The following is a 19,485-nucleotide window of genomic DNA, read 5'->3' as shown; positions in this document are numbered from 1 at the left end:
ATTTATTTTATTATTTTAATATTGCATATTATATTTATTACACTATATTCTTAATTTTTGAGTATTATTATGTGAGGACAGCTCATATGATGAAGGCATTAGTCTTATTGAAGTAACATTTCTGTAATGCTTTTTCCTCCCTCTTACTACTTTTTTATGCATTTATAATAATTTTAAACTTTTTTTAATTGAACTTTCTGTCATCTAATTTTTTTTTTTGATTATTTAGTATTGATAAAGCAGATGATGAAGATGATGAGGATTTAACAGTGAACAAAACTTGGGTCTTGGCACCAAAAATTCATGAAGGAGATATCACACAAATTCTCAACTCATTGCTTCAAGGTTATGACAATAAACTTCGTCCAGATATTGGAGGTAAGTTTGAGTTATCATTTTGGGATTTTGGTGACTATGAAAAATATCTGCACTGAGCTATTTGAATCATTTGTCTCATATTCTTTGAATTTCTGATGTATGCCAGAGATCCTGATGGGTCTGAGGATTATTAGTTGGAATGGCCACTGTGTTTGAGAAGTTCACGGGCTGAGGTGAGAAAAAAAGACATGTAAACATCTTCGATGTAATTATTTTACAACTACTACAATAAAAGGGGTTACAGCAGATTTTTGATAAAACTGCCTGAAAGGCTAAGTACTTCATAAAAGACTTAATAGCTGAAGAGTAAGTAGGAGTTTTAATTTTGTGCCAGTGCCGTACTGTTTTAATCAATGTAGAATTATAAGTTTTATAGTTAATGTAGGTAATTAACTTTGGTTTTCTTCAAGAGTGTTACTCTGTCCTTTACATTTATGTATACATTTTGTAACATAATTAACTTGTAAGCCCCCAGCCCATGACTCTTTAAAACAACCAAACAAACATAAATCAGCAAAGGTTTTCATTAAGATTGCATTAAATCAATAGTCAACATAAGGACATTGAAATCTTTACCACATTGAAGTTTTACCATACTAAGTTCATCAGTACTATATATTTTTCTATTTATATATTTAATTTTTTAACATTTTCTGTAAAGATGTGTTGCATATGTTTTGTTAAATTTAATGTCATATATTTGGACTTTTGATGAAAGTGTAAACAAATTTTTTTAAAGTTATTTTCTAATTTTATATTATCAGTATATATAAATATAATAGATTTTTTGCATATTTATTCTTAAAACCCTTGCTAAATTTGCTTATCATTTTAATTATTTATTGTTTTATTGTCTATTACACAGAGAATAATGATTGTTTTTACAAATAATGAATATTTGTTGCTTTGCATTGCTTCGCTTCCCACGGATTTGTCAGCCCACTTCCCCTGGGTGATGGAGACGCAAAGGATTACTCAAAGCCCATCTCTACTGAGCAGTGAGAGGCCCCGAAGTGGTTAATCTCCCTGGGAATGCTCAAGCGAGAGCCATTCTTTCCTTGGGAAATTAAACCCGGATTGGTGTTCTCTTCCTGCATTTATTTTCCAGACCAGGAAGTTACAGGAAGAGACATAGGTGGAGTTATAGTTTAACAATATAGGCTGGTAACTTTCAGTGAAACAAGCCAGATGAAAATATCCCTTTTATCTAGATTTTCAAGTTTATTTGCAAAGCTTTCCAAGTAGTCTCTTAGTATTGAAAATATATATATTGCCACAAATCTTTATCTTAAACCAGAGACTTATAGCCTGAGGGAAATTTCCAGTCCTTGCAAGGTCAATATTTGAAACTGCAAGGCTTTGGAAAACCAGGCCCTGTGAAGGACATATGCTTTTTAGTATATTCCACAAATATTTTACTTCTTCATTTCCAAAATTATACTTTTTTATGCCATATTGCACTGGCAAGGACTAGAGTACAATACTGAACAATCTTGGCCTGTTCCAGATATCAGAGAAAGCAATCCATATTGTACTAGTATGTATGACATTTGCTGAGGTCTCTTTTTCTAAGACACTCTGTTGGTTACCTTCTCTTTTTATTTTGCTAGTTTTTCTGCCCTGGTGTTTCAAATACTCTCTGTGCATTATATAGAAGCAATCATATTAATCATATTTAACCCTTTATTCTTTTTACTATTTATTCTCTAAATAACTTTGGATAATTTTTAAAACAAACTGTTTGCTTCTGTTAATAAATGACAGTTGATTCTGACATAGGAAACTTTAAAAATATCACTAAATTCAATGTGCTAATATTTTGGTTTGGAATATTATATCTATGTTTATGAAGGATATTGGCCAATTATTTTACTTTCTGTAATGTCTTTTTCAGTTTTGGAATCAAGACTATGCTAGTATCTCCTCATGAGTTATGTTTTCTCTCTCTTTTCATCTCTGAGTTTATCTAACATGGATGCTCTTTTTTTCTTAAATATTTGGAAGAATTCTTTGGCCAAGTCATGTTGGCTTAAAGTTTGCTTTTTGGGAAAACTTTTTGACAGTTCTACTTTTCAAATAGATATAAGTATATGTAAACTTTCTGTTCTTCTTTTGTCAGTTTTGATAAGTTGAACTTTGCAAGAAATTTAATCTAAATTTTGAAATTTACTAGGTTGAATTGTTTTATAGTATCTTTTGTGATATTTTTAATGTTTTTAGGAGCTGTGATTTTTTATTTTTTGTCATTTCTGTCAGTAATGTTTCTTCATTAATTAATCTTGAGAGACTTTTTCAATTTTATTAATATTGTCGTATAATAAAATTTTGACTTTGCTACTTTTCTGTGTTGAACAATCTTAAATTTTATCTTAAATCTTAAATTTTATCATGTCATAATACTTGGTTTATCATGTTAATCTGTTTTCCTTGGATATAATTTGCTGTTTCCCCAGATTGTTTTAATTATATTATTTCAAAATGAATTTTAGACTTAGTAAAATAGCATCTGTACATGTAATTCCCATCAACCCTTAATGATAACCTAATGGCAACATCTTATAGAACACTCACCTCAATCAAGAAAATAATATTGATACAATTCTATTTACTATTCTACAGACTTTTTCTAATTTTGTCTGGTGCCTCACTCATGTCTTTTTTTTCTGGTTCAGAACCTCAACCAAAATCATGAATTGCATTTTGTTCTCATGTTTCCTTACTCTCTTCCAATCTGGTATAGTTTCTTAGTTCCATTTCTTTCATGACTTTAATAATTTTAAAGAATACTGGCCAGTTGAGTGACCCTGAATTTGCATTTTTCTGATGTTTTCATTGTTAGTGTGAGGTTTTATGCATTTTTCTCAAGCCCTATTGGACATGATATATTTTTCTAGGGAAATATAGATTACCCTGTTGGACATGATACATTATTTATTTACTGCAATATTGAATTCTGTTTGTTAATATATTGTTTAGTATTTTGCACTGGTATTTCATGAGTGATATTAACCTGCCATTTTATTTTTTAGTACTGTCTTCATTTTTTAAAAATATCCTTTTTATTCTTGCTCTATGAAAATGAGTTAGCCTTTATTCTCAAATATCTAGCAATTTATATGGCATTAGGATTATCTGCCTTTTGCAGGTTTGGAAGAATTCCACTGTAATATCATCCATGTTTAGGCTTTTTTGGAATTGTTACTCAATCATTTTATTTTCCTATGAAAATTGATCTGTTTATGCTTTCTATTTTTAACAGAGTCAATTTTGGTAATCAATATTTCCCTAGAAAAATATCCCTTTTATCTAGATTTTCAAGTTTATTTGCAAAGCTTTCCAAGTAGTCTCTTAGTATTGAAAATATATATATTATTCCATTTCAATATTTAATGTATATTTCCTGAAGTTGTTTCCTACATTATATACTATAAAATGACACCACCCCTCCCTTTTATTTTGATCAAGAAAAACAAGGATAATATTTTTTCTATTTTGTTTATACCTCCCCTGAAAAAAACAAAACATAACAAAATAGTATTTCTACTTATTGGTGAATTCCACAGTTTATTCATTCACTATCTCATAAATTTCTACTTTGTCTTTATTATAACCTTCATTATTTTTATTTTACTTTACTTTTTGTTCTTTTTCTGAATTTTAAGGTGAAAATTTAATGATTTCTTTTTACCTTTTAGTTTTTAGTGCTACTGTTTATAATTCCTTTCTTCTGTAGATTTCGCCTCATGAAGGTAGTTGCATAGTTACATGGTATGTAAATGTTTTAAGTGCTATATCTTCATAATGACTTGTGGCTTTAAGTATTTAAAAAAAGACTTTGTCACATTCAAGGCTATTTGACTTCAGTTCTATTTCATCTGTTATCAGGATTGCTACTCCTGCCTTCTTTGCCTGGTGTCTCTCTGTTCATATCATTAGCGTTTGCCTTTATGAATCACTTTGTTCATATTGTCTCTTATGTATGATGTGTCATGGGGTCTTGCTTTGTAAGTCAAAATGAAATTTTTTTCTTTTGATAGATAATTTAATTTCATCTTATTTATTGATAAGATTGATAGGTTTGTTCTAAATTCTGTCATAATATTGTAGTTTTATTTGCTATGTTTTTATATAAGTGGATTCTTTGCACATAATAATACTTCTATTTTAGTATTCTGGAAGTTGCATGATTTTGTTCTAGTTTTAACTTTGTGCTTTTAAGTTTTTTCTTAATGGCCTTAGTCCTCTTTTTTTTTTTAGCCCTTTGATCTTTGGATTATCAGATATTGATATCATTTAACTCCCACATGCTGCCTGTACAATAATCAATTCGATTTTTCCAATTTCTTCTTTCCCTCTCCTTTGCTCTATTATTTTTAGTTGCATATTTTCTGCTTTGTCACCACATATAATATTTGTAAATTAGTTTTACACTCTTGTCTCAATCTTTGTTTTAATCTTTGATCTGCATCAATACATGTTAAAATTCTTCTCATTTCTTTCTTTTTTTTTTTTTTTGCTGAAGTTTTTCTAGTCATCTCTTCTTTGAGTAGATTTTTCAAGAATTTGTTTTATGCTGAAAACTACTTTTCTGTTGGCTTAATACTTGAAGGAGAGATTGACTATGTAAAATCCTCAATTTGTGCTTTCTTTCATTGAGTTTTCTTTTTAAGTCCATTTCACTGGTAACTTGCTTTTTGTGTTATTTTTGAGAAGTCTGATACCAGGCCAATTCTATAGCCCTTGTTATTTATTTCATCTTTTCTTTTTCCTGGAGTCCTTTGGGATTTTTCTGTATCTTTCAACTGAATACTTTTACTAGTAAATGTCTCTGAGTTGTTCAATTTGGCTAACTTTTTTTCCCCAGATACCTGATAATGCTTTTCAAAATGCAATTTCAGATTTTCTTTCAACTCTGGAAAAATTTATTTACATATTTATTCATTGATTTATTTATTTTGCATTGTAGTGTTGAATATTAATCCTGTTCCATTGCTTTGGTTTCTTCATAGATTTTGGTTACAGGTATGTTAGTCACACTTTGCCTGCCTTGTATTTGCATAACCTTCTTCCTAACCCTCTGATTTCTCTTTGTCTCATTTGTATTCTCTTGATGTTTCCCCCTGCCTATTGTTAAATTATTGTAATGTATTCATTGTTGATTATCTTGTAATTTTTGTCTTTTCCTTCATTTCTTTCCTAAGTACAATCAATTCTCTATTCATTTCTTCCTATTTGTCTATATACATGAGTGGGGGTGCATTTCTCTTGCTTAGTTTCTGGATTTTGGATTCAAGGTGATTTTTCTTATCCCCAAATATTTGTTTGAATCCATTTAACTCTCTGGAGTATTTTCCTACAGTTTTCTTACGCATTTTTCATAGATTTACAATGTTTGATTTATGTTGGGTGGTAATTTCTTATTTCTGCAAGAACTTTTTCGTCCTATTTATGTTTTGTAGGTGTTTTAAAATATTCTTAGTTCATCGATGCCCACTTGTATCATGATAGCAAAGCCCAGATACGTTGAATGAATTTGGTGATGGTGTTCATATATATTTGTTCTGTGGTGGGAGAGGGATTATATGACCTCTAATTTATTCACTTTCTTTTTTTCTTACAGAAACATAAAATTCCCCCCAATTGCTTCTTAGCATTCAATTTTCGAAGCACACTTCTTTTTTATCTTTTTGACATTTTTTTTCCACCCAGAAACAACTTGTTTTAAAGGTGGCTCATTCACATAACACATACTTGTAGACCTCTTTCCATTTACTTTTTGTTCTAATCTCAGGACACATTTTTACATATTTTTAGATTGATGTTGCCCTCATTCTTTCTAGTAGTCCTTTAGGCCCACCACAGACTCCCTCTTCTCTCATTTTCACAGTGTATTTCAGTCTCCCTGTGATCATCATAAAATTTGCCTTAGGGTAGAGGTGAGTGAGACAGGACTTGAAAGATTTCTCACCAGGATTTGGGGTTTTGTCTTTTTTTTCCCCCTCTTTTTTCTTTTATAATTATTTTGAAATTTGTGCAGTCTATGTCTTCAAATTATGCTGAGGACACAATTTTTGTGCACTTCGGTTTTTCTTTATTTGTTGTTCTGTACTTTTTTGGAGAAAATATTGAGAGATGGGGCATAGGAAATTTATATAAATTTCCTTAAGCGCTGATTTCAGCATTTCACAATTTATTTCTTTGTAATTTCTCCTTGGATATGTGGAGTAGTTAAATATTGTTTAATTTTAAAAATTAGTCTATGTACTAGATATATTTTTGTTATTGATACCTAGTTTAATTCCATTGTAGTCAGAGAACATACTCAAATCAAATTTATTATTCCTATTGATAAATTAATCTATGTATCTGCTGAAAGAACTGTGTTAAAAATCTCTGACTACAGCCATTGATTTACACTTTTAAATGTTTTAGTTCTGTCAGTTTTTGCTTTATACATATGAAAACTATTTTAGGTACATGTAAATTTCATACTTTTCTGTTGAATTCACAGTTTTATCTTTAGGAAATGACTTATTCTGTACTCTAGTCATACATTTTGCTGTAAAATATGATTTAATTGATATTATGTAGCTACTTATGCTTTCTTTTTGTTAGAATTTGGCTTTTTAACATCTTTTTCATCTTTTAACTTTCAATCTTTTTGTGTCTTTGTGTTTAAAGCACTTCTTTCAGAAAGTATATATTTTGATTTTCTTTCCTTATTTTGAAGTCTGACAATATTTTCTTTTAAATGGAGTGGTTAGTGCAGATATACTCATATTTAAGGAAATTATTGAATTTTTTAAAATCTTCCTTTTTGTTTGTTTTCTATAAAAAAGATTTTAAAAATCTATTTAATTTGTTCTATTTCAGCTTTTATCTTTCTCTCTTTATTATTATTATTCTCTCTTCTTTCCCTCTTTCGGATTTATCACATATTTGCAGTTTAATTTTCTCTTTCTGTTATCTCATTAAAAATACATTTATCTATAAATTTTAGTGAGTAAAATATGCATTCTTACTTTGTTAGATTTAATTATAATTGGTAACTTTATTACAGTTCAAAGACCTTGCATGCCATTTACTCTGTGAACTCCAGTCCTTTTTTTGCTATTATATTCATGTGTTCCCACTGTATATGCATATGAAATTTCAAAAGACACTATTTTTTTTTTTAATCATTTAAAAATGATTAACTTTACCAAGAAATTACCCTTTCTGGTGTCTTTTTTTTTTTTTCATTAATACTGTATTTCCATTCAGAAATGTATTCCCTAAATAGCATTTCTTTTGGTGCAAGTCTTTTGAAACAAAGTATTTTGTTTTTTACATGGAAATGATTTTGTGTTGCCTTCACTTTTGAATATTTCCCATGCCTATAAAAACCCAGGATGGCTGTTATTTCCTTTCAGAACTTTACAAGCATTATTCCATTTTCTCCTGGCTTTTATTATTTCTGTTGAAGAGTCACATTTCAACATTAATGCTGTTATTTGGAAGGTAAAATATCTTTTATCTGTAAACAATTTTAATATTTTGTCTTTGGCTTTCTGCAGTTTTACTCTAATGTTCCTAGATTTGTTTTGTCTCGTTTTTAATATTTATTACGGAGGAGGTTTGCAGGCTTTCTTGAATCTAAGTGTCGAAATCTTTAATTGCTTTTGGAAAATCCTTGACCTGTATTTCTTCAAATATTTTTTCTGTCTCAATTTCTCTGTGACTCCAGTTGCAGATATGTTTGACATTTCCACCATGTCTATTATGTTTCATACACTGTTCTATAATTTTCTTTTTTTCTCTGTTTGTGTTTCTTTTTTTTTTTTTTTTCCTTTTTGTCTTTTTTTACTGACCGGTAACCGGATCGCAACCCTCGGTGTTGCGCCCGCACTGCGCTCAGCCAGTGAGCAGGAACAGGTCTCCACATGGGATCCGAACCCTCGGCGGGAGCGCCGCCACGCTCCCAAGCAGGGCACTCTCCAGTGCGCCATTGGGCTGGCCCTCTCTGTTTGTGTTTCAATCTCCTTTATGTTGCTGATCTTTCTTCCAGTTTAGTAAATGTCACTTGTAGTATTTGCACCTGATTTTTAAATCTATTTCCAGTATTTACCATATTTGCCATTTCTTCACCTATTTTCTTGTATATATTAATTATAGTTATTTTAAGGTTTTTGCCTGATTACCACAATATCTTGATCACTTGTGTGAGTTTTTAAATTTTCTTTTCTATTTTATCTCTTGGTTTAAGGTGATTTGGTTGTTTCATAGAATGTGTGTTTATTTTGTATTGAGTGCCAGTAGTATACATATGAAATAATGGAGATTCTACATGATGTTATTTCTTTACAGAGAGGCTTTAATTTTGTTTTGGAAGTCAGACTGAATAAACGGAAGTAACTGTCATATGGTCAAAACTAGTGTAATGCCCTTTCTAAAACTTTACTTTACTTAAGGCATAGCCATTTGAGAGCCTGAAGTTTGTACCAGGAACCCCTCTCTTTGGTGGCCCAGATATCCCTTAAATTGCTAAAATCTAGTTCTTTTAGCCATTGTTTATATTCGGTTTGTCAGTATCACATCATGCACGTGTACAACTTAGGAATTAGCAGATGCCTTGAGGGGAAGTTGCATGTCCAATTAAATTCTTTGTGGTTTCCTCTATTCCAGGGAAGTCCTTGATGTCTTGACAGTACTTATCTCCAATTTTTTTTTTCTTTCCAGCCCAAGGAGACAGCTGCAAGCTCTAAGCCACTATGTTCTGTTCAGTCACTATTGCTGTGCAGTGAAACAGCAAAAGTACCAAGGGGAAGGAGTGACCAAAGAATAGTGTAGAGCTCATGTCATTTCATTTACATTATTTCCAGGAAATTGTGTCACATCCTGGCTGCTTTAGCTGTTTTGTGATTCCTTCAAGCATCTGTGTGTGTCTCTGTGTGTCTGTGTGTGTGTGGGGGGGGTGTGTGTTTTAAACAAATTTTATAATTATTTTCATTGGGATGGTTAGTATGATACCAATTACTCATCAGAGGAAGTGAAAGTCTGTACCATACTCATGCGTCACTATTTTTATTTGATTTTTTTCTTTCTATAATGTAAGTTCCCTAAAAGTTGAAATTAATGTATTGCTAGTTGCTAAGAAATGCTTGAAACATAAACAATGTTCTCTTAATATTTATGAATATTTCCTGAGTAGAATCCATTGTATGTAATGTTTTATTCCATTTGTAGGTATTTTGACAGTCGATCTATTCCATGAATTTTACATTTCAAGAACATTAATTTCAGATCAAGACATGACATTCAAATTCTGTATACATCTGTGACATTATCACTTTGCTTAATAGATTACGCTAAACTGATTCTAGATACCTTGACAATTGCTCCATGCATAGTAGCATTTTTATCTGTGAGTATACATAATAAATGACTTAATTGTTGAAGTAATGTTTGTAGGCATTCTTTTCTGTCCAAAATTTATGTTAATACCTTTTTCTCTTTGCTGGTGCAATGAAAACTTATATACCAACTTATTGAGGACTTCTAAACTTATTGAGGAATTAACATTAAAATATTTCATTTATCCTGGCCGGCCCGGTGGCGCACTGGATAGTGCGCCGCTTGGGAAGCGCGGCGTCGCTCCCGTTCGAGGGTTCGGATCCCACATACAGACCGGCTCCCGCTCACTGGCTGAGCGAGGCGCGGGAGCAACACCGAGGCTTGCGATCCCGTTGCGGGTCCCCGGTCCGGTACGGGGGCAACACTGAGGGTTGCGATCCGTTGCCGGACACGGACAAAAGAAAAAAAAAAAAAAAAAAAAAAAAATTTCATTTATCTAGTAACGCTTCAACTGCTTTATGCTAGATATTTTCTTTCTTTTTCTTAATGTTGTTTTCAGGTGGATTCTATGAGTTTTCAAACAGTTTCAATTATTTAAATAATTCAGTCTTGTCTAAAAATGCAATACCCAAACAGATTTATCCCCCTCTCAAGACACAAGATGGACAAGTGCCACTAGAAAGCCCCAGGAAGGAGGGGTTGGTGAGGAGGGGTGGGGTGCACTTGGCTCATTAATTCCACCTCTTTAACTTGTCTAGGTTTCTAGTGATGGGGACGTGGAAAGATAAGGAGGATGAATGGTCTATGTATTTTAACTGGGTTCAGTTGAAGCCTTTGTCTTGTAAGTTGTTACCTCTTTGGGGGCTAACAGCAACTGGCCTTTGGCATATTTGGAGCAGCAGACATATAAATAATGAGTCTTTTATGGTTAGGAGGGTATGAGTGGTTTTGTTGTTGTGGTTCTTAGACATTCTATACAGACTTAGAAAATGTGCATGATTTCTATATCTTCCACCTTCCTGGTAACTAACAATCTGGTAAGATGCCTCTAGTTCAGTTATTTTCCTTTGGTGTACATTATATACATAAGAAAATAAAATACCCTAGAGGTGCTAATATCCACTGCTTTTTCTTCTTTAAATCCCACCACTCCTCTCTAACTTTCTTTTACTCTATTCAGGTATAGGAGCAGGAGTATGTTGTAAGTTTGCTGCCTAAATAGATGTTTCAGTATAGGATGAAAGAACAGTCATTCATTTTATTTATTATTATTTTTTTATCTTCTACTTATGAGTGAGGACATGCAGTATTTCTCTTTCTATGCCTGTCTGCCTTCACTTAACACAATTTTCTCTGTGTTCATCCATGTTGCTGTGAATGGCAGAATGTGTCTGTTTTCATTGCAGAATAGTATTCCATTGAATATGAATATCACATTTTCCTTATCCAGTTCATCTTTTGATGAACTATAATAATATTTTGCATCCCACATGAAAATGTTCAGGCACAGCTACACTGAAAGAAATGATGAAACTGTTAGATATTTGCATTTATATGAATCTCTACATATTGGAAAGTCACAAAGGCGAAGTGATACAGATGTGTAGTATCTGTGACTCCAACACTATGTGCAGCATTTTACTTGGTACTGTGGTTCTCTAAAATGATGTACAACTCTAGGTAAAATTCAGAACAAAACAAATACCATCGTTCTGTGTTTTACACAGCAGTGCATTCCTGAAAAATTCTGGAATTCCTGAAAAACATAAAAATACTTTGTGCTTATGTGCAAAAACTGTTGTCTTCTAGGCTCAGATCATAATGCACACTTTTTTTTTTTTGCATACATGAATGCTGGACAGGACATTCAAAATCTTATTATATGAAAAACATTTTTTCAGTATATATGGCTGTTTTTGAATTTCAAGGACTTCATCCACTAAGTATTAGTAATGATCCCAATTTTTGTGACAACCTCAAATGGCTACCCCAAAATTTGCAAAATAACTCACATGGGTAGTGGCGTTCTCATTGAGAACCACTGCTAAGCTTTGTTCAGTGAATCTTTCTACAATGACAGAAATATTCTGTGATGCCAATTTTTATAACTACTAACCACATGTGGCTATTGAGTACTTGAAATTTGATTAGTAACAATAGGCTAATACATTTATAATTTATTTAAGTGTAATTAATTTCTATTTCAATTTTAGTTATGTATATCTACTGGCCACAATATGAGACAGTACACTCCTTGTATACCTTTTCATCCATATGTATTCAAGTATCTATATATCCATATGTAACCTGAGAAGGATGATTGTGGAGGGTGGTTGACATTTCCTTGTTACTAAGGTCTAAGAAGAAGTATCTGTACCCAAATGTGATATCTATCTTTGGATCAAGGACACTTGCTGTTTATTCAATGCAATAAGAACCTATTAGTCATAGTGATTTCCAAGTGTGTGTGACATGGGCCTGGAGTTTTTTTTTTTTTTGCTGGAAGATAAATTCAATTTCTTTAATAAATATAGGCTTTTGTTAATCAGATTAGTGTTTTCTTTTACGTCTTTTGTCAATTTCACTAACTTGTACCTTTGTTTTCATTTTTATTCATTTTGAAAAATTTTAATCATTTTCTTATAATTTCTTCCTGATTCATGGATTATTTTTAAATGTGTTTCTTAATTCCTAGGTATTTTGGAGTTTTTTAAGACATCTTTTTATGTTATTGATTTCTATTTCCACTTTGTTGTAGCCAGAGGATATACTTGTATTATTTAAATCTTATATGACTGTAAGCACAATACAACCATCAAAATCAGGAAGATAATATTGATACATTGCTACCATTGAATGCTCAGCCCCAATTTTCAACTCTCCCAATAATGTATTTACAGAATGAGGATCCAGTTCAGAAATAGTCTTTACCTTTTTATTTTTTATTTTTTGGCTTCACTGGTAAATTCTAAATACGTAAGAAAGAAATAATAAAAATCTTGCACAAACTCTTTCAGAAAATAGAGGAAAAGGGATTCCCAACTCATTTTGCTAAACTGGCATAATACTTGATAACTATATCGGACGGAAACATTACAAGAAAAGAAAATTATTGACTAATATATTTCCTGAATATATCAGTCATGTGAAACTGTTGGTACCTTGAAGGAATCATTTGCAGATAGAAACAGTTGATTCCTCGAAGTAACTTTCGAAAAAGCTTAATGAAGCTCTGAGCACAGCTAGGTAAAAATAAATCTGTCCTGGGCAAGGACTACAAGAAAACTCAAAGGCCATCAGTGTGTAAGAGTGTGCAAACAAGGTGGTTGCTTTCTTTCTTAGAGTTGCACTTATGGCATTTGCAGACAGTAATAAACTTTGTTTCATGAGATTATTTTTAGTTGAAATGAAATTTATATAACATAAAAAAGAAAAATAAAGCCTGTATGTGATAACTGCCATATCTAGATCAGTGGGACTGTTTTTCTTTTTTTCAATGTTTATATATAGAATGATAAGAAAAGTCTATAAACCTTACTCTCAGAATTAGAGTTTTTAATTAACCTGAATTAACTTTAATACAAAAAAGTAACCAAAAAGCTCCATAATATGCTAAATATACCTTAGAGAAATTGGAATAGGGTGTCCAACAAAGCATGGTTATGATCAATTATGGAGAAAATATACATTTTAGTTTATATTTTCTAATTAATAAACCAATTACCCACCTCTAGAGTTGGCTGTCCTCAATTTTGTCTTAAATATCTGGAACCTGAACGTGAAAAATTTATTGATCTCATAGCTTTCCTTTTTTTAAAGTTTTTATTTTTTCTTCCTCTTCCTATTCTCTGTATAGTCTTTACGTTGCTCTGAACCTCTATTCTTTCTATATACTTACCCCCACTGGGAGTTTATCTACTTATATTCTGGTGAACTACTTAAAGCAAAGTACTTAGAATCACAGCACAGAAAGAAGCCTTGCAAAAATAATCCAGTGTCATCTCTATCTGCCTTCAATTTATAAAAAGTGTAATTTGCTGTGGCGGTACATGGTTTTCTCACCATTGTTACATGTCGCTATGAAAGAGATCTTTGATCTTCGTGTATATTCATGAATTAAACATAGTCTGTACCCCCTTTTTAGACATCATTTAATGAGCCAGTAATGACAATTCCCTTTTAGTTTCACTTTTCTAATTTTGAATTGAATTAAATGTGGTATTTTCTTTTTTGAACATCACTTAAGTCCTGCAACTGAGCAAACTTTGAACTGAGAAAATCATGGTGCTAAACAAGAGTACTTATTCAATTTTCACAAAGCCTGTATTTTCAGTAATTTTAGCCATAAGTATTGTTCATAGTATGAGTCAATCAACGTGGCAATGAGTTATTATTAAGAAGTAATTACAGCTTTCTTTTTTTCCCCCTTAACTATGTATTTTGAAGTATACAATCACTAGCAGCACTTTCAAAATTAATCTAAAATATTTTAGTTTAATTTTAGGTTTATTCTTCCTCGAGTTTTGGGGCTGGAGATTATAGGACCAGATCAAATATCAACAACCCAAAGTTATAAAATGGGATACAAAATAATTTTTAAAAGATTCATAGTTTGAAAATATATATTTAACAATTATAATTGAGTATCTTCTTTATCAGTAACAGTGTTCTACATTGGACTTGCTGATATGATTTTTCTTTTGTGCCATCTCAGGTATACTTGCTTTATGTAGCTTATGGAATACTTCAGTTTCCCCAGAGCCATGTAGCTCAGGCTCCAATGGCAGAGTTAATAGTTTTCTAACATACATAAGTTCATCTTATAATTGGCTAAGAAATATTATTAGGAAACCAGGATAGCTCACTCCTATCTAAAACTTTCTAAATTATAAACATAAAAAGTATGTAAGCATATCCTGTAAATAAAAATGTCCTCAGGAATCTTTTGTTTCTCAGTACATAGTGTTCAGCCCTGGTATTGTGCAATAAAAGCAGGCACTCAGTGTTTGTTGATTTATCAGTTTAACTGAAAAAAATTTAATTATATAGGAGGGCTGTGTTGCTTATGGTGGTTATAATTGCTTATAACTGGTAATAAATATAGTTACAAATGGAACTAATAAACCTATTATCTTGTTATTAATTGGCTTTCATGAAAACCATCTTGTAAATCTAGCTATAATTAGCTTAATTGTATTATATTTATTGGCTACAATTCATAGGTAGTCAGAAATAAATGGCAAATAGTTAAAGAAACTTATCTTAGAATTTACCACCCTGAGTTAAATGATAAAACCTTCTATAAGTCATATGACCTACTTTTATGTAAGATATCTAATGGTTGGCTAGTAGGCTGAATTATATTTTCATGTATCGTATAGGACTAGAAACGTATAGTTTTATGTACTGAAACTGTTCCTAACAGATCTCATTTATTTTTTCTACTTGAGAAATATGTATACCATGTAACAAAATTTTTGCTTAAGGGAAAACAAACTATGTAAATGGTACATGCTTTTCTAAGTGTAAACATTTTTTAATTGTGAGAGATAAAAACAAAAATTGTTTTAAAGTTATATAGGCACTGTTTCGCAAAATGTCTCAAGTTTTCCATTAAAGTTTGGAAGCTTGAAGGCTCTGCCAGGCTTGAAAATGCCAAGACAGAAAGACTAGAGCTGGACAGATACTCAGACAGGCAGATCTGGCTATGTGTTACAGGAGGCGGTGCATCCTGCCAGGTTGCTCATAGCATCTGAATTATAAAAGTGATAAATATTAAGTGTATTAGTCCGTTTCTGTTTCTCTTATGATAAAATACCTGGAACAGGGTAATTCATAAAAAAACAAAATTTATTGCTTATGGTGTCAGAGGCTGGGAAGTCCAAAGTCCAGGGAATGCTTATGGTGAGGGCCATCTTGGTGGCAACAGTGGCACAGGGTTCTCACATTTCAGAAAATGTCAGAGCAGAGAGAGCAAGAGACAAACCTCTTCATTCACTCTCCTTTTAAATCCATCAGAACCACGCCCCTGATCACCATTATTAATCCATTCACTACAGCATGGTACTAGAGTCTAATAACCTCTTCAAGTCCCCACCTTTCAATTACCATAATAAGATTTCTCACCTTCTTAACACAGTCACAGTGGGGGTCAAGTTTTGGGGGAAGACTCAATCCAAGGTAATAGACCAGAAAGGGAAATCAGATAATCTTTAGAAAGGAAAACTGAGCAAATATGATTAAAAACAAGTTGTGATAGCAGAGAAATTTTCAATCTGCAAGATGATTTTTCTGTTTCATTTCATTTGCTTTATCTCTATATAATTTTTTATGAGATATGTGACAAATTTTCTTTGAATGTTTTTCTTCTTGTCTACTTTGTGAACCCTTTATTCTACACCCATTCCTCAACAAGTATTTGCTAAATAAATAAATGTACCCTTTATATCTTATTTTGTGGTGGTGATGGGGAGAGTAAAAGAAACTATGTGAAAATGTTTTTTATAGCAAACAGAAAAACATATGAGTATAAATTATCATAATTATTGTACATCTCATTAAAGGTAGCCAAAATATCTGACAACTGTTGAAAGTCTCGTGGAGTATACCAGCATTTATAAGCACATGTACTTCACAGAGCCTAGCCTTTTGGTATTGCACATAGAAGTGTTAAGCTTGGGAAAGACAGAAAATATTTCTCAGGCTAAAGTCTCTGTTGTAGATAAAGAATTGTAACACAGCAAAACTGCTGGCTTTAAGGGCAGATGTCCTTGGTGCACCTAAACCTAATGATTGTTGCCATGACAAATATCTTACTGTTCTTTTTGTAGCCACCTACATTCCTTTTCTGTAACTTTCTTGCCTGGAGAATAAAAATGGAGAGAGAACCTGATTCAAGGCTATTCCCAGGATCTTTCTTCTCTTGAAAGAATTATTCCTGGGGGTAACCATTTTCAGGCTTCTCACTGCTCAGAAGAAACGGGCTTTGAGTAATCCTTTGAGTCTCCATCACCCTGAGGGAGAGGTGACAAGTCTAAATCACAACCAAATATGGTACTATTATGGATATTTGTTAATTATATTATTTGGTAAACATTTAAAAGGTGGACCCATGCTACACATTTTGATATAATATCAAAATATTGTATGTGCAATTTGAAACTAGCTGTTAAAGCACTAATGGCTACATACAAAACACAGTAGGTTAGGTCCATAGTGATCTCTTTACAATATACTCTGTAAGAATTAAGTAAAGAGATGCTTTACACTGGAGTCAACTATAAACAACCTAAAGGAATATTGTTAAAAAGGGAGGAAGGAAGAGGACATAAACAAGTTGTATTAGGCACCTTATACAAATCAGACCTGGAGGTACTTTCTAAACATACATTATGCCCTTTAATCCTCATAACTATACTGCGAGTTCCAGTGTGTGCTGGCTTATACAGGTTCATAATAACCACTTACTGTATATTGCCCCAACTCTTTTGGTATCATTAAATCAGCCATTGTGGGAGTATTTACAACATGGAATTCAACAGAAACTATAAATCAGGACTTTTTTCCCCACATGTCAGACAGCAAGATTGCTAAACATTTACCAGAGCACTACTGATACACAGTAAGTAAAATTACAGATTATTTAGGCTCTAAAATCTATTCCAATCCTAAAATTCTGTGACTACTTCACAACAATTTATATAGCAAAATTTTTATTTAATTAATTTGCTTATTTTTAGTGGGTCATTTAGATATTTTTAATATTTTCAGGTTGTACACTGAAATTTTTTAGTTGAAAACATTAATTTTTAGTTATATAATTGATTTTAAATCTGAAAAGGAATTTGTGTTTTTATAATAGGTCATGTTTCTGTATTTCATAATGTGGAATTTTTTTTTTTTTGGTCCATTTTGAGACCGGCCGCACCGCGCTCAGCCAGTGAGCGCTGTGAGCCCACCGGTCATCCCTATATAGGATCCGAACCCGCAGCAGGAGCGACGCTGTGCTCCCAGTGCCACACTCTCCCGAGTGCGCCACGGGCTCGGCCCATAATGTGGAATATTTTTTGATTGAAATGGTAAAATATTATTAGTTATTGACCTATTTAAAACTAAGATTTATAAACTTCCTCTGATTATGTCTTTGACCATTCTATTTTGCAGTGAGGCCTACGGTAATTGAAACTGATGTTTATGTAAATAGCATTGGACCAGTTGATCCCATAAATATGGTGAGTAATGAACATTAAAAATAGCTATTTGGCATAGAGATCTAGTGTATAATAGAATGAATATGTGATTAATTTCTTTCTTAATTAATTCATTTTTTAATTGATATATATTGATTTTACATATTTATGGGGTACAGAGTTATATTTCAGTACATGTATACAATGTATGATAAGCAAACAGGGTAATTAGCATATTCATCATTGCAAATGTTTATCACTTCTCTGTAATGAGAACGTTTGAGTTTCTCTGTTTTAGCCATTTGAGAACATACAATAAACTATTGTGAATTATAGTTGCCTATACTACTGTACCACACTAGAACTTATTTTTTTCCTTCTAGCTGTAATTTTTTATTCATTAACCAACCTCTCCCTATTCCCACTCCTGCGCCCTTTCCCAACCTCTAGTAACCAGAGTTCTTATGTGAGTAATTTCTAGTAGCTAATTCCAAGTGATTTCAGGTCAACATGGGCAATTACTATGTTCCAGGTCTCCTTGTGTCTAAGAACTTGTAGCCTGCTACTCCAGTGTGCTATGTTTGGTAGGACTATGATAGAGTGTAAAACTTATCACTTGATCCATCAAGAGTAGATTTGTGAAGACATCTGAAGGGAGAAAATCAGAAGAACTGAGGGTAAAAGTCAGTCAGAGAAGGCAAAGTTCTTACTGGCAGAGAAAGCAGCATGCACAAAGCCACAGAGGAATGAAACAGCATGACAAGATCAGGAAGAATTGTAGCAACTGATGCCACTGGTATATAAAGTGTAAGGCAAGAAAATGAGGTTAAAGGGATGTTTAAGGGCTTTATTAAGGATGGTCTCGTAAGCCATCATAATAGGACACATAATACATATTGTATTATGTATTGTATGAATTGTAGCCCTTTGGATATAAGCAATAATTGGAAGCTTTTCATCAGGAGAGTGTCACAGACATTTATATTATTTCAATACATCACTCTTATAATAGTATAAGAGATTGATGTAAGAGGCCCAGGTTAGGGTTAGGGAGACCAATTAAGAGATTGTTGAATTAGTTTTGGCAATAGATCGCGAAGGCTTTGTTTACCTAGTGCCCTAGCAATAGAGCTGGAGGAGACAATAATACATTTAAGAAATATTAGCTAGGTGATATTTTCAGAATTCGGTGACTCATCAGTTGCACACAGGCTGATTCCAAGGTATAAAGATAGAGAGACTTTGCAGGTAGTAGAGTCATTATTTGAGATAGAGAATAGAGGCATATGTGCCCAAATGCTAAGGGAGCATTCAGGAGAAAGTGTCCAACAGTGATTATTTGCCTTACATGCCCACTGCTCAGGGAAGATGTTAGGAATGGATATGGACGTATATCAGGAAGGGAAAGGGGACAAGCAGCATATGGTGTAGCATAAAAACTCAGGAATATGTAATATGATATGTTAAAAGAAAAATTTTAAACAAATTGAATTTAACAGAGTTTAATTGAGGCAGCCACAAGAATCAGAATATATTCAGAGGTACTCCAGGGCTGCCACGTGGTTGGCTAAGATTTATAGGCAGA

The 19,485-nt window shown here is 32.5% G+C and overlaps 1 protein-coding gene across 1 annotated transcript in view; it reads left to right on the top strand.

Moving 5' to 3' along the window:
* The first annotated feature begins 234 nt into the window (after positions 1–234).
* The window catches only part of GABRG1 (gamma-aminobutyric acid (GABA) A receptor, gamma 1), a 53,666-nt gene continuing 34,415 nt past the window's right edge, over positions 235–19,485 (top strand). Inside the window, exons 1-2 of the mRNA XM_008586212.1 lie at positions 235–378; positions 17,875–17,942. Of these exons, the coding sequence (XP_008584434.1) occupies positions 17,940–17,942 (3 nt within the window). The 5' untranslated portion in view covers positions 235–378; positions 17,875–17,939. The remainder of the gene's footprint in view (positions 379–17,874; positions 17,943–19,485) is intronic.

Source organism: Galeopterus variegatus, unplaced genomic scaffold (assembly GCF_000696425.1).
Source record: "Galeopterus variegatus unplaced genomic scaffold, G_variegatus-3.0.2 Scaffold3880, whole genome shotgun sequence".
NCBI lineage: Eukaryota > Metazoa > Chordata > Mammalia > Dermoptera > Cynocephalidae > Galeopterus > Galeopterus variegatus.
This window is presented reverse-complemented; position numbering and strand designations above follow the sequence as displayed.